At 39.9% G+C, this 26,529-nt stretch overlaps 1 protein-coding gene across 3 annotated transcripts in view; it reads right to left on the bottom strand.

Annotated features, from left to right (window-relative positions):
- Positions 1 to 26,529, bottom strand: part of DCAF1 (DDB1 and CUL4 associated factor 1) — a 93,691-nt gene that overhangs the window by 57,329 nt on the left and 9,833 nt on the right. For 2 of the 3 annotated variants that reach the window (XM_064274459.1, XM_064274458.1), the window contains exons 2-4: positions 20,575 to 20,699; positions 17,890 to 18,007; positions 1,045 to 1,121 (exon numbers count right to left, since the gene is read on the bottom strand). In XM_064274459.1, the coding sequence (XP_064130529.1) occupies positions 1,045 to 1,121; positions 17,890 to 18,007; positions 20,575 to 20,611 (232 nt within the window). In that variant the 5' untranslated portion in view covers positions 20,612 to 20,699. The remainder of the gene's footprint in view (positions 1 to 1,044; positions 1,122 to 17,889; positions 18,008 to 20,574; positions 20,700 to 26,529) is intronic. The other variant, XM_003409863.4, reaches the window with a different exon arrangement.

Raw genomic sequence — 26,529 nt, 5'->3', positions numbered from 1 at the left:
TGGGTAGTAACTCTATGGGGCAGTTCTACTCTGTCCTACAGGGTCGCTAAGAGTTGGAATACACTCAACGGCAACAGGTTTGGTTTTTTTTTTTTTTTGGCGGTCTTATACGTGACTTAAGCTCTGACACTGGTAATCTACCTTGTTGTTGTTTTTAGGTGCCGTCGAGCTGGTTTCGACTCATACCAATCTTACAGGACAGAGCAGAACTGCCCCACAGGGTTTCCAAGGAGCAGCCGGTGGATCTGAACTGCCAACATTTTGGTTAACAGCAGAGCTCTTAACCACTACACCACCAGGGCTCCAATCTACCTCATTGCTGTTGTTGTTGTTAGGGGCTGTCAAGTCAGTTTCAAGACATAGTATATAACAGAAACAAACACTGCCCAGTCCTGCTCCATCCTCACAATTGTTGTTACGCTTGAGCCCTATCTATCTTAGACAGAACATAAAATCGCAAAGTCTCAAGTTCTATATAGTCCTGTAGTATATCAACTTCCATGCCTAAAAAGGCTGAGTTGTCATGGCTTTTATTAAATTAGCTCAGACATCAAGAAGTCTATTTATTATCCCAGGTTCCAAGTACAAACTCAATGATAACGCAAGCCACTTAATGCATTCTCGACCAAATTTTCCCATCAGTAAAGTAAGAACAGTTATCATTGTTAGAAAGAGGAAAACACCTTCGTGGTTTAAAAAGTCAGAAAAGGAGGATATTTTTTTCTTTTCAAGTCTTTGATTTTTATTTATACCACTGAGTCAGTTAAGGTTTTGTTTTTTTTTCACCAGTTGCCGTCAAGTTGATTCTGACCCATCTAAGGTACACCTAATTAATTTAGTTCCTTTAAGTTAGGTCTGTTCTATTTGATCTGTAAATATTTCAAATTTCCATGAATTTATTTTTCCTCATTGACCCCACCTTGGACAATATTTTAACAAAACTTACTATGAAAAGATACTATTTCAATTGAAAAATATTCCTTTTAGCAATTTACTTTTGGAAAAAAAAAAAAAGATCCAAGCTTAAAAATACATAGGTCTTACCAGGATGACGATCATCAAACGGGTCTGGATCCCCCTTACGATATTCTTCAGTTTCTTTTTCAATCAATTCAGACATCCTAGCACAAAGGGAAGAAAGGGTCAACTCTGGACAAGCATACAAAAAATGCACCACCATCTATAACAGTCAATTCATAGGTGTAAAATAAAAGCAAACAGTTTAGAAAAGGGTTTTTTCCTGATAAACAGAGAGCTAAGCAACCATCTCGTAAAACAATTTCCACTCCCAATCCCATTCTTCTCGTTACCTTCCCTGCCTCAAAAAACAGCACCAACATCCCCTCACAGGCTTAAGCCAAAAGCTTAGGAGCCATCATTAAAATCTCCTTTTTCTCCTCATCCACCGTAACATTTTCTATTAGCTCTACCCACAAAACACCTCCTGACTCACTTCACTTCCTGACCTCTCCTACCCTTTTTCAGACTACCATTACCAATTACCTGGACTACTGGTCTCCTTACTTCCTGCTTCCATGCTTGACGTGACACAATTCATTCTCCAACTTCAATGACTTACCACAATGACTTGAATTAAATTCAAGTGATTACTATGAGGTACAGGGCCCCAACAATTTGGCTTCTGCCTGCTCCTCTGATCACTGCTTTCACCTCTGTCCCTCCTTCATTAAAAGCTTCAATCACAGCCTTCTCTGCTCTTCAAACAGCCCAAGTGCATTCCTGCTTCAGGGCCTTCCTGTGTGCTATTACCTTGGCCTGTAACGTTCTCCCCACAGCTAGGCCTTCTCCTGACTCACTCTCTGGCTTATTATCCTCACTGTTCTCTCTCTACTAGGGACATGTTTTCTGACACAGAGGGTTGGTCGGTTGATTGATTTTTTGGTTTTTTTTTTTTTCTTTTCAGAGCACTTATCAATATCTGAAATTACTATATGAATTTGCTTACTTGTTCACTGTTCTGCCCCCAACCCCACTGTAAAATAAGCTCCACAAGAGCAAGGACCTAGTCTGTCTTCTTCATGGATACATCCCTAGCACCTAGGAAAGGGTGTGGCATACAGAAAATGCTCGATAAAGATGTTGAGTAAATAAAAGAACAGGCTCACCAAAACTGTAATGGTATGTTTGACATTTATTTCCTCTTAAATATAGAAATACTGAAATAATAAATACAAAAAAAAAAATTTTTTTTTTTTTGCCTTCTTTAGAGTCAACACACTCACACAGAGAGCACTTAACTACCAACGGTAAAAGTAGCAATGAGGCAGAAGGACAGAAAGCAACTCTAGCAGGGAGTACAAGGAAAGGAGAAAATACCCAAAACCAGTAATCTTCTATGTCAGAAAGTGTGTCCCAAGTAGAGAGAAAGCAACAACCTATGCAAAGTATGAAGTCTGTCCTGTCCCTTCATAAGGAGTCATTTGTTTGACAAAGCATACTGATGCAAAGGAACAAAAAAAATAAAAATATTTCCATGAGTCAATTTCAACTCATAGCAACCCTACAGGAATGATAAATGATAAAACAATGTATTTAATTTTTAATTAACAAATTAGGAAAGAATAACATTTCTCCTCGTTTAGAATGTACCATATATTGATGTTGTTGTTAGCTGCTGTCAAGTCGATTCTGACTCACGGTGACCCCAAGTGTGCAAAGTAAAGCTTCACTCCACAGGGTTTTTAGGGCTGTGACCTTTCAGAAGCAGATCACTAGGCCTGTCTTCCAAGGGGCCCTTTGGGTGAGTTTAAGCCACCAACTTTTTGGTTAGTAGTCCAGTGCTTAAACATTTGTCCTCCCTGTACCAGATATCAGCACCCATCTAATATTTTACTGACTTTGAGAAGCAAGTAAGCTAAAAAAAAAGGGGGGGGGTAGAAGAAAATTAGCTACAACAAGTTTGTTCCATCTCAGAACTTCACTGCAGACCATAAACAAGCACAGACAACTGTAAAACACTCTCACTCTGCCAAGACATGGTTCTAACTAGGGCTCATCAAGTAATGCCTAGCCTCAAAACGCTACATTCACCTATACTCAGCTCAAGAACCTGAATGGTCTGTCTTCATGAAGGCATATTTCAGTATGTCCAGTTTCTCCTCTGCACTCTCTCCTAGCCTCTACCTGTTTAACCTGTGTTATGGATTGAATTATGACCCCCCCCAAAATGTGTATCAACTTGGCTAGGCCATGATTCCCAGGTACTGTGTGACTGTCCACCATTTTGTCATATGATGTGATTTTCCTATGTGTTGTAAATCCTACATCTATGATGTTAATGAGGCAGGACTCAATTTAAGTGATTAGGTTTTGTGTTAAGTCAATCTCTTTTGAGATATAAAAGAGAGAAGTGAGTAGAGACAGGGGGACTTCATACCATCAAGAAAGTAGCTAGCTCCCTCGGACACCCTTTCAGCTCAGTAACGAAGTCACTCCTGAGGTTCACCCTTTAGCAAAAGATTAGACAGGCCCATAAAACAAAATGAGACTAAACTGGCACACCAGCCCAGAGGCAGGTACTTGGAGGCAGGAGGGAACAGACAAGCTGGTTATAAGGAACCCAAGGTTGCAAAGGGAGAGTGTTGACATGTCATAGAACAATGTGTGTACTGACTGTTTAATGAGAAACTAGTTTGTTCTGTAAACCTTCATTTAAAGTACAAAAAAAAATTTTTTTTAAAAAAAGCCACGCTGAGAACAGAGCACATACTTTGGACCCAGAGTCGCTGCACCTGAGAAGCTCCTAGACCAGGGGAAGATTGATGACAAGGACCTTCCCCCAGAGCCAAGAGAGACAGAAAGCCTCCCCCTGGAGCTGGCACCCTGAATTTGGACTTCTAGCCTACTAGACTGTGAGAGAATCAATTTCTCTTTGTTAATGCCAACCACTTGTGGTACTTCTGTTATGCAGCACTAGATAACTAAAACAACCGGTTATGCCATCGAGTCAACTCCGACTCATAGTGGACCCCTTGGGACAGAGTATAACTGCCCCATAGGGTTTCCAAGGTTGTAAATCTTTATGGAAGCAAACTAGCACGTCTTTTCCCTGTGGAGCGGCTGGTGGTTTCAACCACCGACCTTTAGGATGGCAGCTGGGCACTTCAACCACTGTAACACTAGGGCGCCTTTCCTAGCCTCTGGTTCCTCTAAAAACAAGGCCTCGGCCTCAAAACTTAGAAAGTATATTCTTTTCACCACAAAGGGACAAAAGGTAAAAGGGATGCTACTTGATCCACCCTTTATCATGGAACAGTAATAGGTATGAATACTAAACAAAGCAAACAGCTCCTTCCAAGTAGCATAAACACCAAAGCTAAAGGAGTTATTTAAAAGGCTCTCCAGTTCAACAAGGCAGAGTGAACATCAGATTTTATCTCTATTCTCTCCCAAAATTCCCCTAAAATAAGAGTAAATCTAAAAGATAAATTCAGGATAGATAAGAGATGTCGCCAAAATTTTGGAAGCTGCAAAGTGGATGGAAGAGTCAGCAAAGCTGAGAAAGCTGTACACTAAATGCTTGAAAGGTGGTACCAACAGGAATCAAGCTAGTTCAGGCCACAGTGGCCCTAACAGGCTGAGGTTCAGGAACTACAAAAGGAGGGAACGAGGTGCAGGGCTGAAAAAAGGGGACTGACCGCAAGTCTACAAGGAACATACAGCAATAGACTAGAGGGTTACTCAGAAAAGAAACTGGACAAGAGAGGCTCTAGATCCAGGGATACCAGGCACAATGGGAGAAACTGTCCTTACTAAAACATAAGAAACTAAATGAAAGCATACATATTGAACAAAAACTCTAGCCAACTATATAGGTAAAGTTCCAAAACTGCCAGATATATACCCTACCAGGAAGGAATTTGGGGGATTCTTCTACCGAAGCCATATATAAAAGCTCAGAGAATTAATACAACAATAGACTTCTCAATGGCAGCACAGAAGACACTGGAGCAATACCTTCTATTACCTGAAAAAAAATTATTTTCAACTTGGAATTTTACACTAAGCCAGATATCAATTAAGAGTAAGGGTAAGCTGAAGTCATTTTCAACCCTGCAGGGTCTCAAAATATTTACCTCCCAACCACCCTTTCTCTGGAAATTACTAGAGATATGCTTAACAACGATTCTAAGGATGGCGCAGGACCGGGCAGCGTTTCATGCTGTCGTGCACAGGGTCACCATGAGTCGGAACCCACTCGACGGCACCTAACAACAACAACATGCTTCCACAAAACATCTGAGTGTCAAAGAAGGGAAGAGAAAGATATGAGATCCAAGAAATAAGAGACCCAAAACAGCGGAAAGGTGAAAAGACACCTCGCCATCTCAGGATGACAGCTATAAAGCAGGCCTGGAGAGCAACCAGAGCAGACTGGATGAGGACAGAGGGCTCCAGAAGGGATATCTCCAGGAAAAATAACACTGATAAATATTTAAGGTGATTTAACATGAGAAAAATAATATTCTGAGGTGTTTCACAATGCTACTAAAAAAAACCCATTGCCATCGAGTCGATCCCAACAGAGACCCTAAAGGACAGAGCAGAACTGCCCCAAAGAGTTTCCAAGGAGCACCTGGTGGATTCAAACTGCCAACCTTCTGGTTAGGAGTCATACCTCTTCACCACTACGCCACCAGAGTTTCCACAATGCTAATGGACAATGTGAAAAGAGTCAGTAAGAAGGTTGTAGAAAAATATGCAAATGAATAAAAAGCATAATTTAAATTCTAGAAGAATGAAAGGTGGTACAGGAATGGAATCTGACTTAATAATTTGGATCCATATTAAACAATGCCTATGTTTTATTGATTTAAAACGAAATTTGTGATAACTACGCTGGAGAACAGGGGTAGGAGAAATAGATCTCCTACAGCAGTCCATCCGATGATAATGTTCAACATTAATCAAAAAAAGGAAGAAAAGCATACTGTTTTGAAATAAGGCATTAAGCACCAGAAGAAACTGCTAGAAGGAGTTTGAAACAGTATGATACTGGCATAAGGATAAACATAAACTAATGGAATAGCACTGAAAATCCAGAAATAAACTCTTACATTTATGGTCAACTGATTTTTGACAAGGGTATCAAGTCCATTCATGGCGAAAGAATACTCTCTTCAATAAATGGTGATATCCGCTTCCAAAACAACGAAGTTGTACCCCTACCTCACACTATACCTTATTTTTACACAAAAAATGCACACAATACATATTTTTTTACCAGCTACACAACCCCCTCATGTATTATTTTCCTCGCATGCTGTGCACGTTACACGGGTAGGCGTTATTTATGTGTGCACATTATTTACGTGGGGTGTTATGGGCGAAAACCCAGTACACAGAAATTAACTCAAAATGGGTCAAAGCACTAAATTTAAGAGCTAAAACTATAAAACTCTTCAAATAAAACAAATCAGTAAATCTTTATGACCCCTGGTTTGGCTAAAGGATTCTTAGAAACAGCATCAAAAGCACAATCAAGAAAAGGAAAATAGATAAATTGAACTTCATCAAAACTACAAACATCTTGACCTCAGAACACACTATACAGCTGTGATAGTCAAAACAGCCTGGTACTGGTACAACGACCAACACATTGACCAATGGAACAGAATAAGAACCTAGATGTAAATCTGTCTACCTACGATCACCCAATCTTTGACAAAGGCTCAAGGTCCATTAAATGGGAAAAAGACAACCTTCTGAAGAAATGGTGCAGGCAAAACCGGATGTTCATCTGTAAAAAAAATGAAAGAGAGCCCCTACCTTACACCATACACAAAAACTAATTCAAAATCGTTCAAAGACTAAATAAAAAACCAAAAACTATAAATATCATGGAAGAAAAAATAGGGTCAACATTAGGGGCCCTAATATACAGCATAAATAGGGTACAAACCATAACCAACAATACACAAATACCAGAAGACAAGCTAGATAACCAGCATCTTCTAAAAAGTAAACATTTATGCTCATCAGAAGTCTTCACCAAAAGAGTAAAAAGAGAACCTACAGACTGGGAAAAAAATTTTGGCTATGACACATCCAAAAAGGTACAATCTCTAAAATCTATATGAAAATCTAACACCTCTACAACAAAAAGACAAATAATCCAACTAAAAAATGGACAAAGGATGCTAACAGACACTTCACCAAAGAAGACATTAAGGCAGCTAAAAGACATGTGAGGAAATGCTCGTGATCACTGGCCATTAGAGAAATCAGATCAAAACCAAAACCAAGATCACCGAGATTTTTTCCTGTTATCTTCTAGAGGTTGTATAGTTTTTGTTTTATATTTATGTCTATGACCCATTTCGAGTTTATTTTTGTGAAAGATGTAAACTCTGTGTCTAGACCCATTTTTTTTTTGTGTGTGGACGCCCAGCACCATTTGTTGAGAAGACTAGCTTTTCTCCATTCAGTTGCCTTTGCTACTTTGTCCAAGATCAGTTGACTATTTTTTGTGAGTCTATTTCTGGGTTCCCTATTCTACTGATCTGTTGTCCATTCCTTGACTAACACTACACTGTCTTGATTACTACAGCTTTATAGTACAGGGTAAGCCTTGAGGTTGGGTAGTGTCAGTTCTCCAACTCTGTTCTTTCCTGTTGGCTATTCTGGGGTGTTTTGCCTTTCCGTATAACTTTAGAATCAATTTATCGATATCCACAAAATAGCATGATGGGATTCTCATTGGAATTGCACTGAATCCATAGACCATCTGGAAGAAATGACATCTTTTTTTTAATATACTTTTATTTTGTTGTTGAGAATATACACAGCAAAACACACCAATTCAACAGTTTATACATATACTGGTTAGTGACGCTGATTGCATTCTTCAAGTTGTGTAACCATTCTCACCCCTCTTTTCTGGGTTGTTCCTCTTCCATTAACAAATTCACTGTCCCCTAAGGTTCCAATCTAATCTTTCGAGTTTCTGTGGTGAGTTTGATTTTAGTTTTTAAAAGAGCATAATGCTCAAGGCAGACATTTTTTTACTAGTTAAGCTAAACTATTGTTAAGTTTTAAGAAGACTTCAGGGGATATTTTTAGCTCAAGGTTTAAAGATTATCTCAGGGTAATAGTTTCCGGAAGAACTGGCATCTTAATAAAAATAAATTTCCTGAGTTAGTCTTTTTATTGTTGAACTATAAGTGATTTTATATATTCTGGATACTAATCTCTTATCAGGTATTGATTTGTACATATTTTCTTGCATTTTGTTAACTGTCTCGTCACTTTCCTGTGTCCTCTGGAACATGTTTTTAGTTTTTTCTTTTTGTGTGCTTTAGTGAAAGATTACAGAGCAAATTAGTTTCTCATTAAAAAATATACAAATTGTTTTGAGACACTGGTTGCCAACCCTACGATGTGTCAACATTCTCCCCTTCTTGGCCTTGGGTTCCCCATTTCCATTTGTCCAGTTTTCCTGTCCCTTCCTGCCTTCTTCTCTTTGTTTTTGGGCTGCTATGCGCATTTAGTCTTGTATCATACAGCTGAACTACGCGTGTTATTCTTTGTTTCATAGGCCCATCTAATCTTTAGCTGAAGGGTGAAATTCAGGACTGACTTCAGTACCGAGTTAAAAGGGTATCAGACACTGACAACACCAAATGCTGGCAAGAATGCGGAACAACAGAAATTCTCATTCATTGCTGGTGGGGATGCAAAATGATACAGCTACTTTGGAAGACAGTCTGGCAGTTTCCTGCATGGGGGAACCTTAAAATGCATATTGCTAAGTAGAAGAAGTCAGTCTGAAAAAGCTACATACTGCATGATTCCAATATATGACATTCTGAAACAAGGCAAAACTATGGAAATAGTAAAAATATCAGTGGTTGCCATGGGCTCAGGGGTACTGACAGGGATGAATAGATAGAGCACAGGGCATTTTTAGGGCAAAAACACTATTCTGTATGATACTGTCTTGGTAGACACATGACACTGCGCATTTGTAAAACCCATGGGACTGTACATTACAAAGCCTGAACCCTAATGTAAACTATGGACTTAAGTTAATAATAATGTATCAATATTAGTTCATCAATTGTAACAATTACACCACAGGAATGCAAGATGTTAACAATAGGAGAAACTGTGTGCACGGGCCGCGGGGGGAGAGGGGACATACAGGAACTGTGTACTTTCTGAACAATTTTTCTGTAAACATGAAACTACTCTAGAAAATAGTCTATTAAAAAAAATTTTTTTTAATGGACAAATGATTTGAATAGACACTTCTCCAAAGCAATATACAAAGGGCAACAAACATGAAAAGATGTACAACACAATTAGTCGCTGCTGTTGTTAGGCACTGTTGACTCAGTTCCCACTCATAGCGACCCTATGCACAACAGAATGAAACACTGCCCAGTCCTGCGCCATCCTCTCAATTATTGCTATGCTTGAGCCTACTGTTGCAGCTACTGTGTCAATACATCTCATTGAGGGTCTTTCTCTTTTTCTCTAACCCTCCGCTTTACCAAGCATGATGTCCTTCTCCAGGAAATGATTCCTCCTGACAACATGTCCAAAGTATGTGAGACATAGTCTCGCCATCTTTGCTTCTAAGGAGCATTCTGGTTGTACTTCTTCCAAGACAGATTTGTTCGTTCTTTTGGCAGTCCATGGTATGTATATTCAATATTCTTCACCAACACCACAATTCAAACTCATCAATTCTTCTTCAGTCTTCCTTATTCACTGTCCAGCTTTCCCAGACATACGATGTGATTGAAAACACCATGGCTTGTGTCAGGCACACCTTAGTCTTCAAGGTGACATCTTTGCTTTTCAACACTTTAAAGAGGTCTTTTGCTGCAGATTTGCCCAATGCAATGCGTCTTTTGATTTCCTGACTGCTGCTTCCATGGGTCTTGACGATGGATCCAAGTAAAATGAAATCCTTGACAACTTCAATCTTTTCCCCATTTATCACGACGCTGCTTACTGGTCCAGTTGCGAGGATTTTTGTTGAGGGGTAATCCATTCTAAAGGCTGTGGTCTTTGATCTTCATCAGTAAGTGCTTCAAGTCCTCTTCACTTTCAGCAAGCAAGGTTGTGTCATCTGCATAACGCAGGTTATTAATGAGTCTTCCTCCAATCCTGATGCCCCATTCTTCTTTATAGAGTCCAGCTTCTTGGATTAATCAATCATTGGGGAAATGTAAATCAAAACCATAATAAGGTATCACTTCACACCCACTAGGGTAAATAGAATCAAAAAGATGGACAATAACAAATGTTGTCAAGTATGTGGAGAAACCAGAACTCTCATACATTGCCAGTGGGAACGTACAATGGTACAGTTGCTTTGGGAAAGTCTGGCAGTTCCTCAAAAACTTAGAGTTACCATAGGATTCAGCAATTCTACCCCTAGGTATATACCGGAATTGAAAACATATTCACACAAATACTTTTAACAAATATTCACAGCAGAATTATTCATAATAGCAAAAGAGTGGAAACAACCCAGATGTTCAGGTGTAAAAAGAATGAAGTACTGATACATGCTACAACATGGATGAACCTGAAAACATTATAAATATAAGCAGTCAGACACAAAAGGCCACATATTACATGATTCCATTTATATGAAATGTCCAGAAAAGACAAATAAAGAGAGACAGGAAATAGATGAATGGTTGCCAGGGGTTTGAAGAAGAGGATAATGGGGAGTGGCCGTTAATGGACACAGAGTTTCTTTTTGAGGTGATGAAAATGTTCTGGAACTAGATAGTGAGGATGGTTGCACAACCTCATGAATATACTAAAAAACACCGAATTGTACACTATAAATGGGTGAATTTTGTAACATGTGAATTATGTCTTAATTAAAACCAACAACAAAAACCAAATGTACGTATGTAATTAGAAATAAAATTATCTGCAACCTCTCTCCCTATTCTAAGAGAGTTGGAGAGGGGGTATCAGAGACAGATGAAGTAAGGAGCTATCTCTCATTAAAAGCTTTGAGGTACTATTTGACTTTTTAAAACCAGGTCTGTATATTGCTTTTCAAAAAATTTAAAAAGGGTATTAAAAGACTTCTAAAACCTGAAGGGGGGATGACTGGAAATTATCAACTCCCTGCCCCCCACACACACACACTCCTGCCAATATAGTCACTCGAATTAAGGTTTGAAATCACATAATCTCAGTCAGTAGTCAAGAACATTTAATGAGGAAAGCAATGTAGTAATTAAAAAGACAGCCTGTCTTAAAAGCAGTGGTTATTTTAGGTTATTCCATTGTTTTATATTTCTCTGTGTTCTTTTTCTGTAATGACCATAAATTCCTTTTCTTTTTTTTAATTAATGTTTTGAGGTAAAATTTATATAAAATGAAATGAAGCCATTTTAGTTAAAGTGAACTATTTAATGAGTTTTAATAAATGTTAGCACCAGCTACCTTTGAGCCGATTCCAACTCATGGCGACCCCACGTGTATGGAGTAGAATTGCACTCCATAGGGTTTTCATGGCTGTGACCCGGAAGCAGACCATGAGGCCTCCAGGTGGGTTTGGACCACCAACCTTTATGTTAGTTTCCCAGCACTTATCCATGTATACCTCCCATAACCACCACCTGAATCAAGATATAGAACATTTTCACCACCCCAAAAAGTTCCCCTGCCCCCTCTGAAGTCAATCTCCCCTACCCCTGCCCCAGGCAACCACTCATCTGCTTTCTCTCACTACAGATTAATTCTGTCTGTTCTAGAATTTCAAATAAATGGAATAATATATATTCTTCTATGTGCTGCTTCTTTCACTTAGCATGTTTTCAGTCATACATTTTGCTGCACATAACAACAGTTCCTTTTTCTCATGTATTCTCTAAATTATTTTACTATGTTTTAGGTAAAAGTTTACCAAGCAAATAAGTCTCTCATTCAAAAACGTATACCTAAATTGTTTCGTGACACTGGGTGCAATCCCCACAATGTGTCAGCAGCTCCCCTTCTCCCTTTACACTCCAGGTTCCGTGTCCATTCATCCAGGTTTCCTGTCCCTTCCTGCCTTCTCATCTTTGCTTTTGGGCAGGCGTTGCCCATTTGGTCCCATACATATGACTGACCTAAGAGGCACATTCCTTATGTATTATTATTTGTTTTATAGGCCTGTCTAATCTTCAGCTGAAAGATTAATCTTTGAACTTTGGGAGTGGCTTCAGTTCTGAGTTAGCAGGGTGTCGGGGGGCCAGAGTCTTTGGGGGGTTCCTCTAGTCTCGTCAGACCAGCAGACTAGTAAGTCTTGTCTTTTTCTGTGAATTTGAATTTTGTTTTACATTTTTCTCTAGCTCTATCCAGGACCCTTTATTGTGATCCCTGTCAGCAGTTGGTGATGATAGGCGGGTATCTTCTAGTTCTTCTGGTCATGCATTCTTTTTTGAAACAAGTGCTTTAGATAAGATTGACATTTTAATCTATAATAACAACAATCAAACCCACGACTATCACGCTCTCCAACATCTAACATACTCTGTCCTGTCCAAGTCAAATTCTCCTATATACTTTATTTTCACAAAACCCTACTGCCTGGTCTTAAGGGTTCCTGCAAAAATTCCTGACCCATTCTGCTCATATTTTTCTCATCAAGCCTTTAAACTATTTGTGCTTCCTCTTCTTTTCCCTCCAAACTCTGAAATAATTCTCTTTGCCACAGAGGGCAAGCACACAAAAATGTATTTACAATTACATATTATAAGATCTATTAGTATCCTCAGTTGAAACTAAGCACGGTAGAAGTTAAAAATATGGATTCTGGAGCCAGATCGACAGGGCTCAAATCACAGTTCTTCCACTAACTGTGACTTTTGGCAAGTTACTTAACCTCTCTGTGCATCATTTATTTAAAAAAAAAAAAAGGATAACAGTCCCTACCTTATAGGGTTTCTTTGAAGTTTGAACTAATTAATATATGTACCATGGTTAGAACAGTTCCTGGCACATGAGAGCTATTTAGGCGTTAATGTTACCATTATTGAATGCTGGGAGTCAAAAACAAATAGAAAAACAACTACTTTGCGGTGGATATTAACTGGGGTGGGGCAGCAGGGAGCCTTCTGAAGGTGGTGCTCAAATTCTATAAATTGATCTGGGTGGTGGTTTAAAAAGACTATCAGGCTGAGTATTTTACAGCATGTAAGTTATGCCTCAATAATTTAAAAAAAAAACAACAACAACACCCACAGAACCTGGGTTAAGCTGACGCAGCTTGTCTCAAAGCCAGTCCCTCTGCATATAATCAAATCAAAAGTTAATAGAGGATCAATTAAAAATAGCGAAAACAATTTTGAAAGAGAAGGAAGACTCACACTTCCCAATTTCAAAACATACAATAAAAACAGTGTGGTACTAGTATGAGGAAAAAAAAAAAAAAAAGAATATATATAAACCAATGGAACAGAATTGAGAGTGTGAAATAAACCCAGAAACCTATGGCCATGTGATTTTCAACAAGGGCACCAAGTCCGTTCACTAGGGAAAGAACAACCTCTTCCACAAACGATGCTGGAACAACGGGATATTCACACAGAAGTTGGATCCATAACTTACACCGTACAGGAGAATTAACTCAAAATGGATCAATGACCTAAATATAAAAACTAAAACTATAAAACTTTTAGAAGAAAACAGGGGTAAACCTTCAAAGACCTTGTTTTTGACAATGGATTCTTAGATATGACACCAAAAGCATGTAGCAACAAAAGAAAAAATAAGTAATTTGGACTTAATCAAAATTAAAAACATTTTGCAACAACAGCCTTTATCAAGAAAGTGAGGAGATAAGCCACAGAATGGGAAAAATATTTGGTAACCATGTATCTGATAAGGGCTTAATATCCAGAATATATAAAGAACTCCTATAACTCAACAACAAAAAGATAAATCAATGAATTAAAAAACAAAGGACTTGAATAGACATTTCCCCAAAGATACAAATGGCCAATATACTCGTGAAAAGATGCTGAGTCATTAGAGAAATGCAAATCACATCATACTGACTAGGGTGACAACTATCGGGAAAATGGAAAATAAATGTTGACAAGGATGTGGAAAACTGAAACAGTCATCCACTGCCCATGGGAATGTAAAATGGTGCAGCCATTGTGGAGAACTGTTTGGCGGTTCTTCAAAAAGTTAAACATAGAATTACCACGTGACCCAGCAATTCCACTCCTAGTTTGTATCCAAAAGACTTAAGCACAGAGACACAGATACTTGTATACCAGTATTCACTGCAGCATTATTCACAATAGACAAAAGGTAGAAACCATCCAAGTGTTCACTAACAAATGAGTGGATAAAACAACATATGGTATATCCATATGACAGGCTATTATTCAGCCATAAAGAGAAATGAAGTTTTGATACATGCTATGACATGCACGAAACTTGAAAACTTTATGCTGAGTAAAATAAATCCTTCTCCCCTCCATGCCTTTTGCAGTCACACTTTTTTTTCACTACCTCTCCTCCCCACCCCGCCTTTTTCTGTTTTTCATCAAGCTATATCCTGTGATCCTTCAAGTTCCTCTTCCAAGGAACCTTCACCGCATACTGTAGAGAAAGCTCACTGGAAATAGCGTCAAACCCCAGGGTTCTGACTTTAGCTCTCCACTGCCTGGCTACGCAGTCTTTTGCAAGCAGCTCTGAGAATGGCTATCTTTTAACGCTGTAGCCTTCAGTGATACTTTTGGAGACAAATTTCAGAAACAAAGGTTCACAAAAGAGAAGTGCCTACCTGGTCCAGCTCTGACACATAAGAGGAACTCAAGTAGTTGTTGAGTAAATAAAAGAAGCTGACTCATTCAAGTTCTTTTCATTCTTATAACTTCTATAATATTTACAAACCATTCTGTCTGATTTAGCACTATATTGTTTTTGACTACTCCCCATTGTTTATTTGCTAGTCTCATTGGTTATCTCCTTGAGGACAGTATCTGCAGTGCAGATACTTAATACGGCCCTTCTAGGCATAGTCTTTGTAACTCCCACCAAATGACTGGGAGTGACTATGCAAATGAGGTACTTGTGGCTCACCAAGGGGACTGGATAGCTTGCTAATAACATAAGTAATAATTGTGGAGGTGGGGCCATGCAAATAAGGTGTATGGAACCCTAACGAGGAGATTGGTCAGTTTTGCCATCCTGCTAAGCTTAAAATGAGTCATTCCAGAGGTAGGAAGGGAAGGTCTCACAACCATCAAGAAAGAAGAGGCAGGAGCGGACACTGTCCTTTAGACCCAGGAGCCCTGCACTGAGAAGCTCCTAGAACCAGGAGACCAAGAGAGGAGCTGTAATGTGGAAGACAGAGAGAGGAAGCAGAGACAGAAGAGCCAGAACAGAGAGGGAGAGCTGTAACACCGGAGACAGTGAGGAGCAGTGGCAGGGAAACGTCAGCAGCAGAACCAGGAAACTGGCAGGAGATAGCATAGTGGGCTTCCCAGCCCACAGAGTGAGAAAGCTGAGTACCTTCAGACTGAGGCTTGGTGGCAGAATGGGGTGCCTCCAGACACTTATTGGCAGAGCTAAAGAGCTTTGTAACATCTGCTCAAGCAGGGCAGAGAACAGGCTGAGGGGCCGAGGGGCCAAGGGCCAGGGAGAGTCCTGCCTTTGGACGCAGCTGAGAAGGGGCTGTCCTGATCAAAGAATCGTACCTTGAGCATTCCTGAATCTGAATTGTAACCTGTTACTGCCCTAATAAACCTCATAAACATGAGCATGGTTTGAGACTTCTATATGGCCATTACAACAAATTGCCAAACACAGCAGAGCAGTGCCATGGGAGGGACGGTGTCAGAATTGGAAAAAGTTTGCAGGGTGAAGGCATGCCTGACCTCGGCTTCACAGGAATCAGCCTTGGGCTGTTGATGCTGCTAACGATTCTCTCTCCCCCTCATGAGATTGGAGGTCAGACCCACCGCCACACCGTTTTTACAGCACCCCTGTATTTCAGGCTTTGCACTACTGAATATCACAGCATACTGAAAAAGTCGAGGATCAAATATGATAATAAATGTAAAATAGGCTTGAAAAATGAACACTGAATTTATTTAGTAAAATAAATGCTCAAAAATATTTCTTAAACAATTGAACTCATCCCCATTTATGACCCTCTCCTTTCACAGTTACATCAATAATCCACATATTAACTGCAAAATATTTAGATTCTTTAATTCACTGTGGTGACATTTCAAGTATCTTGTGTTAAATGTTCTTAATCTCCACTTCCTCTATAAACTAAAAGACAGTTTCTACCAGTCAGCAATAATCCTGTCCCTAAAAAACCACTGTACTTTTACATGTTCCCCATATATCGAGAGCAATTATGAATAAAGCATTATCCCTCCTTAAACTTTCATAAAACCATAGTTCTCTTTATTCCTAAACAGATCACTGCTTAAATAAGGTCTTTTCACTGTTATGACATCAAAGATTGTACGTTAAAAATCTCTATGTCCCAGTGACTTCCTCCTTAGAAAAACCATGAATTTGGACTTCTAACATCCAAATTCATGGTTTTTCTCTCCCACCTTTACTTTTCACTTTCTCTCCTTCTTAACAGGCTCAATTCAATAAAAACGTACCATGTAATTACTATGTATCAGGTAGCAGTCAAGGTATTGTCTGAGGACGTACCAATAAAAACATGAAGTCCCTGCCTTTAAAGAGGGAGGGAAGACAGATATAAAAAGACAATTACAGTATTATATACACAGACACACACACACAGATACACATATATATGACTGATAAAAGCATTAAAAAAAAATGTCCAAGGGACTAGAAACATCTTATCTAGGGAAGTCGAAGTCAGGGAAGGTTTTACAGAACTACTTCTTGAAGGGACGAGAGCCTGCCAGGTAGATATGCCAAAGTAAGGCATTTCAGGGCAAAGCAACAGTGAGTGCAAAGGTACACAGACATTAGAAAATATGGTGCTATTCCATCCTGAAGAAGACCAACACCATAAGGCAGAAAAAGGTAGAGGCAAAATCATAAACAGCCTCAAAGGCCACATTAATAAGATTATATTTTACTCTTAGAAACACATAGCCAGGGAAGAATTGTGAGCAGAGACATGAGAAAGATGTACATGAGAAAGATGAATCTTTCAGCAAGGGAGAGAATAGATTAGAAGAAAGTAAACTGGAGACAGGGATAAGGCACACTGCCTAACGGGCCAGTCGAGACATGATCAAGACTAAAGAAGGAAGTGGCAGTGAGGATGGGAAAGAGGGAAGAGGAAGAAGCAGAAATCCACAGCTTGGTAACTGACACCATGTTGGTGGGGGTGAACATCAGAGAGGACAGTTTTCAGTTTCTTCACTTAAAACCATTTACAACAAAGCAGGAAATACAAAAAGCACAAGCTCGGGGTCAGGAAGGAGGTAAAGAAGAAGATAACGATAAGCTCTATTTTGGACACGTTTTCAGGTGTCTCTGGAATAGCCAGGTAAAGATGTACACCATACAGCTGAGAAATGGGTCTGAAATCAAAAATAAAAAGCAGTTTCAGGTAGAAATAGAGCTTGGAAGTTAGCATAAGAATGATAGTTGAAACCATAAATAGGGATGAATATGTCTAGGTAGAATATACGGGGTGAAGAAAAACACGAACAAAATCCTGGAACACCAACCTTTAAGAGACAGGCATGAGAAGAACCTACCAAGGAGACCAAGGACAAAGGGCCTGAGAAGGGAGATAAAGACTAGTTCTAAGAGAAGAAAAACAGATTTAGAATTTACTGACAGTCTAGGTAAAAATGTTCCTATATCATTCCCCATATCAATTTTTGTTTTAAAACTAGTTTAAAACAACAAACAAAAAAAGACCTTAATTGTTCATACCGAGTAAGGATAGGGACCATGTCCTGCCCACTGCCATGTTCTTTTTCCCACTGCTCCAACAGGGTAGTCAGCTCGGCTTTGGAGTCCACATGTACCGCTACTGTAGTCATGGCTTGACCTAAGAAAACAAAAATTAACAGTAAATGAACTCACGCAATTATCTGACATACTTCCTGCAAAAGGAAAAGTGAGAAGTGGGGAGAAAGGGGATAAGCAAGCAAGGGAAATAATTCAAACACAAGGAAATTTAACCTGTGAACCCGCTAGGTAATTTTATTTGTGTACAGTAGGAAATTCTGGATTGGGAGCCTGGATAGTCATCAAGTCATGATGAGAAAGTTGAGCCTGTTTCCTCAACTGTCAAATGAGGCAGGGAGCTGCATCAAACTGGTGAGTCTTAACTTTTCTAGGACCAGGAACCCCTTTGAGAATAAGACAAAAGCCATACTAGGAAGCCTCTTTCATGGCACAGTGGTTAAGCGCTCGGCTGCTAACCAAAAGGTCAGCAGTTCAAACCCACCAGCTGCCCTGTAGAAGAAAAATGTGGCAGTCAGCTTCTATAAACGTTGCAGCCTTGGAAACCCTACGCGGCAGTTCTACTCTGTCCTATAGGGTCACTATCAGTCAAAATCAACTCGATAGCAATGGATGTGGTTTGAGTATGGGTTTCTTCCCTCAAAAACACACATACCTATGAAAATACAATAAAACCCTGGTTTTGAAGACCTCTGAGGCCCAAAACTTCAAGGCTATCATTTTTTAATACGAAATGGGGCAAAAAACCTTTTGTTCTCAAAATTCCAAACTTGATTCAGATTTCACCAATTTTTCCATTAATATTCTTTTTCTGTTTCAGGATCTCATCCAGGATATTACACTGCATTTAGTTGTCATGTCTCCTTAGTGTCCACTGGTCTGTGACAGTTTTTGAATCTTTCTTTATTTTTCATGACCTTGACAGCCTTTAGGAATACAAACCAGGTAATCCTGTAGAAAGTCCCCCAGTCTGTCTGTCTGATGTTTATCTCATGACAAAGACTGGGATTATAAGATTTCAGAAAGAATACAATGAAGGCGAAATGCCTTTAACCACTGCATCACAGGATACATATTACATGACACCACTGGCGACCTTGATCACTTTGGCAGGTCTTTCTCCCCTGTAAAGTTACTATTTTCCCCTTTCCTTACTATATTCTTAGGAAGCGAGTCACTAAATTTAGCCAACCAGGGCAGAAGTTGGGGGGGACAAGGGGCTTAAGTTTATTTATGGGGGCGGGGGGGAGCGGTAAGTACGTACATCTATTACTTGGTATTATTCCTTAAGGAAGGTCTGTCTCTGCTCCCCCATTTAACTACTTATTTAGTCATTTACATATACAAATACAGACTCATATTTATTTTATACTTTGGGTTACAATCCAATACTTCATTTGTTGCTTAAATTGTTCCAGTTTTGGTCACTGAGAGCTCTTTTGGGTTGGCTCCTGCGTCCCTTTGAAATGCTCCATCCTTTTGTTTTTTGAGCACTTCCTTATTCCAGGAATGCTTCTGGTTTCAGGCTCATATTATATCTCCCCTGCCCAAGCCCTAGAATCAGTTATTTCTCCAAGGAGCCCTAGTTCCTTTTATTGGGGAATGGCATTAGAAATCAAGATCTGGGTGCGAGGTGTGCTCACTGCTACTGAGGAGTCATTGCTTCACATAAGCTCTTGAACAGCCATAAAAGTGATCACCACTAAAAGTTATCTCACTAATTACTGTGTACATAATACCACGCAGCTAGTTTCCTTAGCCCTAAGAGGAGATGCTTCCACTTACTTACTCATTCAAACACCTAAGCAGCAAGAATAATTAAACTTGGGAAGCTTTGTTTTGTTTTTGTAATTTCTGAAAGAACAACAGGGCCCAATGAAAAGAATACTAAACCAGAAACCAGGAGGTTAGATTCTAGTCCTTTTCTCTGTCAACCAACAGTAGAGACAGCAAAGGTCTAACCTAGCTACAAACACATAGGACTAAAAGCCACTTCTTGTCGTTAGTTGCCTTGGAGTTGATTGCAACTAATGGCGACCCCATGTGTGCAGAGCAGAACTGCTCCACAGGGTTTCCAAGTCTGTGACCTATCCAAAGCACATCACCAGGCCTGTGTTCCAAGGCATCGCTAGGTAGGTTCGAACCGCCAACCTTTAAACTAGTAGTTGAGCGCTTAACCGTTTGCACCACCCAGGGACTTAAAGCCACTTAGAGGAATACAATGAGAGTAATGAAAATTGAGCATGTCAGTGCCTTTAAACTATTTGCGTAAAAAGCAGTACAAAATGCCTACTGCCAGGATAAAAATACTTAACATACATGGTAAAATTTATATTATAGCAACATTTTTCTTTATTGTAAAGTACACCAATATGATACATTAAATAAACTTAGGAAAAACATAACGCAGAAAGTCTTTGTGCCATGCACTGGGCTTCTTTCCCTAATAAAGATTATAAACTGTTTACCTGAATAGCAACGAACTCAGACCTTCTGAAGATTAACCTCTGTAAACACTGAGCATTACCAAGACTGGATGCAGTATCGCAGGATCAGCATCACCGTCAGGCAGCTTTTTAGACGGAGCCCTGGTGGCTCCATGGTTAAAGTAACTGTCCGCTAACCCAAAGGTCGGTGTTTCAAACTCACCAGCTGCTCCTCGGGAGATGTGGCAGTCTGCTTCCATAAAGATTATAGCCTTGGATATCCCACAGGGCAGTTCCACTCTGTCCTACAGGGTCACTAGGAGTCGGGATCGACTCAATAGCAGTCAACTTTAGCAAACAAGTGATGGAAAAAGTAAAAAGAAGTTGGTTAAGCGCTCAGCTATTAACTGAGAGATGGGCAGTGTGAACCTTCTAGACGCTCCGTGGAAGAAAAGACCTGGCGATCTGCTCCCATAAAGATTACAGACCAGAAAACCCTATGGGGTCATATAGGGTTGCTATGAGTCAGAATCAACTCAACAGCACACAACAACGAAAACAAAATTTGAGGTAAGCAGAATAGACGTCCGTTTTAAATGTAATCTTACCATGAAGTATTAAATTCAGATACAAGAAACATACACATATCTGTTAGCCCAGAACTAAAACCATTCCTGAAGCCAACTCTTCAGACAAAGACTAGACTGGACTATAAAACATAAAATACTCGTGAAGAGTGTGCTTTTTATTCTTAGTTCAGGTAGATACACAAGACTAAATGGGCAGCTCCTCTTTGGAGGCAGGATGAGAGGGCAGAAAGGGAAAGGAGCTGGTTAAATGAACACGGAAAACCAAGGGTGGAAAACAGGAGTGTGCTGTCACATTACAGGGATTGCAACTAGGGTCACATAACAATATGTGTACAAATTTTTGTATGAGAAATTAACTTGAACTATAAACTTTCATCTAAAGCACAATTAAAAAATACATATAAAACTTCATCGCCATCTCATACCTGCACATTCTCAACCTAAGCAAAAGCAGGTGGGTCCAAAGAAGCTGTGACAGGTAAGAAAAGACAGCAGTCCAAAGATTCCTAATGAGGATCCACAGAAAGAAATGAAGGCTCCTCATTCTGCAGGGTTTGATTTCTAGAGCTTGAATGTGTAAATCTGAGGTATGCCAAATCAGAGTAGCACGTGGAAAGGCGATTCTAATTTTAACGTGTTCAATTTAAAAAGTCATTTCAACCCTTAGAAATGACTGAGGGCAAGTGATAGTTCTAAATACACCTAAATTCTAAGACAAAGACAGTTGTTGCTACGTGCTGTCAAGTCGATTCCAACTCATAACAACCCTATAGGACAGAGTAGAACTGCCCCACAGGGTTTTCCAGGCTGTAGTCTTACAGCAGGAGCCCTGATGGCACAGTAGCTAAACAGCTCAGCTGCTAACTGAAAGGTTGGTGGTTCAAAGCCATCAGCACACTCCTCAGGAGAAAGACATTATGGTCTGCTTCCATAAAGACATGCAGCCTTGGAAACCCTATGGGGCAGTTCTACTTTGTCCTATAGGATCTCTATGAGTCAGAATCGACACTGCGGCAACAGGTTTAGTTTTTTAATTTATGGGAGCTGATCGCCAGGTCTTTTCTCCTGCAGAGCAGCTGGTGGGTTCAAACCATCAACCTCTGCAGTTAGCAGCTGAGTGCTTAACCACTGCACTACCAGGGCAGAAACAGGGCAGTAAGTACATGCCTTTCCAAATTATCAACCAGATACAAGTGGCAGTGCCTCTCCACAGGGCAAAAAGGAGGGAAAATACCTGAGAATCCACTAATACGCTATTTGCCAGAAAAACTGCAAAGCTCTCCACAGGGGCACAACAAAGGAGAAAAATTCACCAAGATCCACACTCAAATTAGCCTGGTGGAAGGTAAACTAGGAAGAAAATCAGGGATGAAGAGGTGAAGCTCTGCCTTCAAGGAAATGGAGCATAACTGTGGCCTCTAAGCAAGGGCTGCACATAGTGACATCCTTTCAAAGAGCACAGCCACGCAAAGGGGGAGAAAAGGTGCCGACATTCACAACTTTATAGGGAAGAAACCCGGCAAACACTATTTCAGTCAGGTGATCAAGGTGAACATCAAGAGTGATAAGCCTCCTCAAGAAAACTACTGAAACTAATAGAAGAGTTCAGCAGAGTATCGGGATACAAGATAAACATACAAAAATCAGTTGGATACCTCTACACCAACAAAAAGAACATCCAAGAGGAAATCACCAAATCAATGCCATTTACAGTAGCCCCCAAGAAAATACTTAGGAATAAATCTTACCAGAGACGTAGAAGACTTATACAAAGAAAACTACAGTACCCTTATGCAAGAAACCAAAAGAGACTTACATAAGTGGAAGAACATACCTTGCTCGTGGAAAGGAAGACTTAACATTATAAAAATGTCTATTCTAGCAAAAGCGATCCATACATTTAATGCAATTCTGATCCAAATCCCAATGACATTCTTTAATGAGATGGAGAAACAAATCACCAACTTCATATGGAAGGGAAAGAGGCCCCGGGTAAATAAGGCATTACTGAAAAAGAACAAAGTGGGAGGCCTTACTTTACCTGATTTTAGAATCTATTAGACCGCCACAGTAGTCAAAACAGCCTGGTACTGGTACAACAACAGATACATGGACCAATGGAACAGAATTGAGAATCCAGACATAAATCCATCCACACATGAGCAGTTGATATTTGACAAAGGCCCAAAAACAGTTAAATGGGGGAAAAGACAGTCTTTTTAGCAAATGGTGCTGGCATAACTGGATATCCACCTGCAAAAAAAATGAAACAAGACCCATACCTCACTCCATGCACAAAAACCAACTCAAAATGGATCAAAGACCTAAATATAAAATATAAAACGATAAAGACCATGGAAGAAAAAATAGGGACAATGTTAGGAGCCCTAATACATAGCATAAAGAGTATACCAAACATTATTAAGAATGCAGAAGAAAAACTAGATAACTGGGAGCTCCTAAAAATCAAACACCTATGCTCATCCAAAGAGTTCACCAAAAGAGTAAAAAAACTACCTACAGACTGGGAAAAAGTTTTTAGCTATGACATTTCTGATCAGCGCCTGATCTCTAAAATCCACATGATACTGCAAAAACTCAATTACAAAAAGACAAATAGCCCAATTAAAAAATAGACAAAAGATATCAATAGACACTTGACTAAAGAAGACATTCAGGTAGCTAACAAATATATGAGGAAATGTTCACTATCATTAGCTATTAGAGAAACGCAGATCAAAACTACAATGAGATTTCATCTCACTCCAACAAGGCTGGCATTAATTCAACAAACACAAAATAATAAATGTTGGAGAGGCTGTGGAGAGATTGGAACATTTATACACTGTAGGTGGGAACATCAAAAGGTACAACCACTTTGGAAATCGATTTGGCGCTTCCTTAAAAAGCTAAAACTAGAACTACCATACGATCCAGCAACCCCACTCCTTGGAATATATCCTAGAGAAATAAGAGCTTTTACACAAACAGATATACGCACATCTATGTTTACTGCAGCACTGTTTATAATAGCAAACAGCTGGAAGCAACCAAGGTGTCCATCAACAGATGAATGGATAAATAGATTATGGTATATTCACACAATGGAATACTACGCATCGATAAAGAACAGTGACAAATCTGTGAAACATTTCATAACATGGAGGAATCTGGAAGGCATTATGCTGAGTCAAATTAGTCAGATGCAAAAGGACAAACACTGTATAAGACCACTATTATAAGATCTTGAGAAACAGTTTAAACTGAGAAGAACACATTCTTTTGTGGTTACGAGAGGGGGGAGGGAGGGGGGGTGGGAGAGGGTTATTTACTGGTTAGATAGTAGATAAGAACTACTTTAGATGAAAGGAAGGACAACACTCAATACAGGGAAGGTCAGCTCAACTGGACTGGACCAAAAGCAAAGAAGTTTCCTGGATAAACTGAATGCTTTGAAGGTCAGCGGAACAAGGGCGGGGGTTTGGGGACTATGGCTTCAGGGGACATCTAAGTCAACTGGCAAAATAAATTCTATTAAGAAAACATTCTGCATCCCATTTTGAAGTGTGGCATCTGGGGTCTTAAATGCTAACAAGCGGCCATCTAAGATGCATCAATTGGTCTCAACCCACCTGGATCAAAGGAGAATGAAGAACACCAAGGTCACAAGATAATTATGAGCCCAAGAGACAAAAAGGGCCACATGAACTAGAGACTTACATCATCCTGAGACCAGAAGAACTAGATGGTGCCCGGCCACAACCGATGAGTGCCCTGACAGGGAGCACAACAGAGAACCCCTGAGGGAGCAGGAGAGCAGTGGGATGCAGATGTCAAATTCAAGTAAAAAGACCAGACTTAAATGGTCTGAGACTAGAAGGACCCCAGTGGTCATGGCCCCAGACCTTCTGTTGGCCCAGGACAGGAAACCATTCCCAAAGCCAACTCTTCAGACATGGATTGGACTGGACAATGGGTTGGAGAGGGATGCTGGTGAGGAGTGAGCTTCTTGGATCAGGTGGACACTTGAGACTATGTTGGCATCTCCTGCCTGGAGGGGAGATGAGAAGGTGGAGGGGGTTAGAAGCTGGCGAAACGGACACGAAAAGACAGAGGGTAGGGAGAGAGCGGGCTGCCTCATTCAGGGGAGAGTAATTGGGAGCGTGCAGCAAGGTGTATATGGGTTTTTGTGTGAGGGACTGACTTGATTTGTAAACTTTCACTTAAAGCACAATAAAAATTATTTTAAAAAAGTGATAAGTCATGTTGATAGCACGTACCCTTGATTCAATGTGACAAGAATGACACTTTAAAAGGGCCACATAAAACAGAGACTCCATCAGCCTGAGACCAGAAGAACTAGATGGTACCCAGCTACCACTGATGACTGTCCTGACAGGGAACACAACAGAGAATCCGCGATGGAGAAAAACGGTGGGATGCAGACCTCAGATTCTAGTAAAAATACCAGTCTTAACAGTCTGAGACTGGAGGGACCCCAGAGGTCATGACCCCCCAGACCCTCTGTTAGCCCAAGACTGGAACCATTCCCAAATCCAACTCTTCGGCTAGGGATTGAACTGGAGTATAAAACAGAAATTGATACTGGTGAGGAGTGAGCTTCTTGGGTCAAGTACACACATGAGACTATGTGGGCAGCTCCTGTCTGGAGGCAAGATGAGAAGGTAGAGGGGAACAGGAGCTGGTTGAATGGACACGGGGAACACAGTGTAGAAAGGCGGAATGTGCTATCACATTGGGGGGAGGCACCTACGGTTACATAACAAGGTGTGTATAAGTTTTTGTATGAGACTGACTTGAATTGTAAACTTTCACTTAAAACACAATAAATAAATAAATAAAAAGAATGGCACTTTACTTCTGTGGTCTTCCTCCCCAAAAAACACATAATCCTAGTCTTAATTACAAGAAAAACATCAGACAAATCCCAATGCAGGGATATTCTAAAAAACGGTTCCCCAGTACTCCTCAAAACTCTCAAGGTCATCAAAAACAAGGAAAGTCTAAGAAACTGTCACAGCTAAGAGGAGCCTAAGGAAACATGAGAATTAATGTAATATGGCATCCTGGATAACAGCCTGGAACAGAAAAAGGACATCAGATAAAAACTAAGGAAATCTGAGTGAAGTACTGATTTTAATGATAATCTACCAATAAACCAAAAAACTTGTTGCCATCAAGTCGATTCCGACTCATAGAGACCATATAGGATAGAGCAGAACTGCCCCATAGGGTTTCCAAGGAACGCCTGATTAATTAGAACTGCCGACCTTTTGGTTAGCAGCCATAGCTCTTAACCACCACATCACCAAGGTTTCTATCAATTTGGGCTCATCAACTGTAACAAACATATAATAATGTAAAATGTTAATACTGTGTAACTAACCACCTTAACCACGGACAAAGAGTCTGGGTGTTCTGTCCCCCTTATCTAGTTGATCAGGGGCCAGCAAAGATTCACATGATAAGAAACTTATAGATGGCCTGCTTAAGGCTATAAAGCAAATTGATCACAAAATTAAATTTAAAAAAATTCCAAAGCCCTGGCTGCCTCTCTAGTATAACTT

The sequence above is a fragment of the Loxodonta africana genome, chromosome 22 (genome assembly GCF_030014295.1).
Source record: "Loxodonta africana isolate mLoxAfr1 chromosome 22, mLoxAfr1.hap2, whole genome shotgun sequence".
NCBI lineage: Eukaryota > Metazoa > Chordata > Mammalia > Proboscidea > Elephantidae > Loxodonta > Loxodonta africana.
Note: the sequence above shows the minus strand (reverse complement) of the source record. Positions and strands in the feature narration are given on the sequence as shown.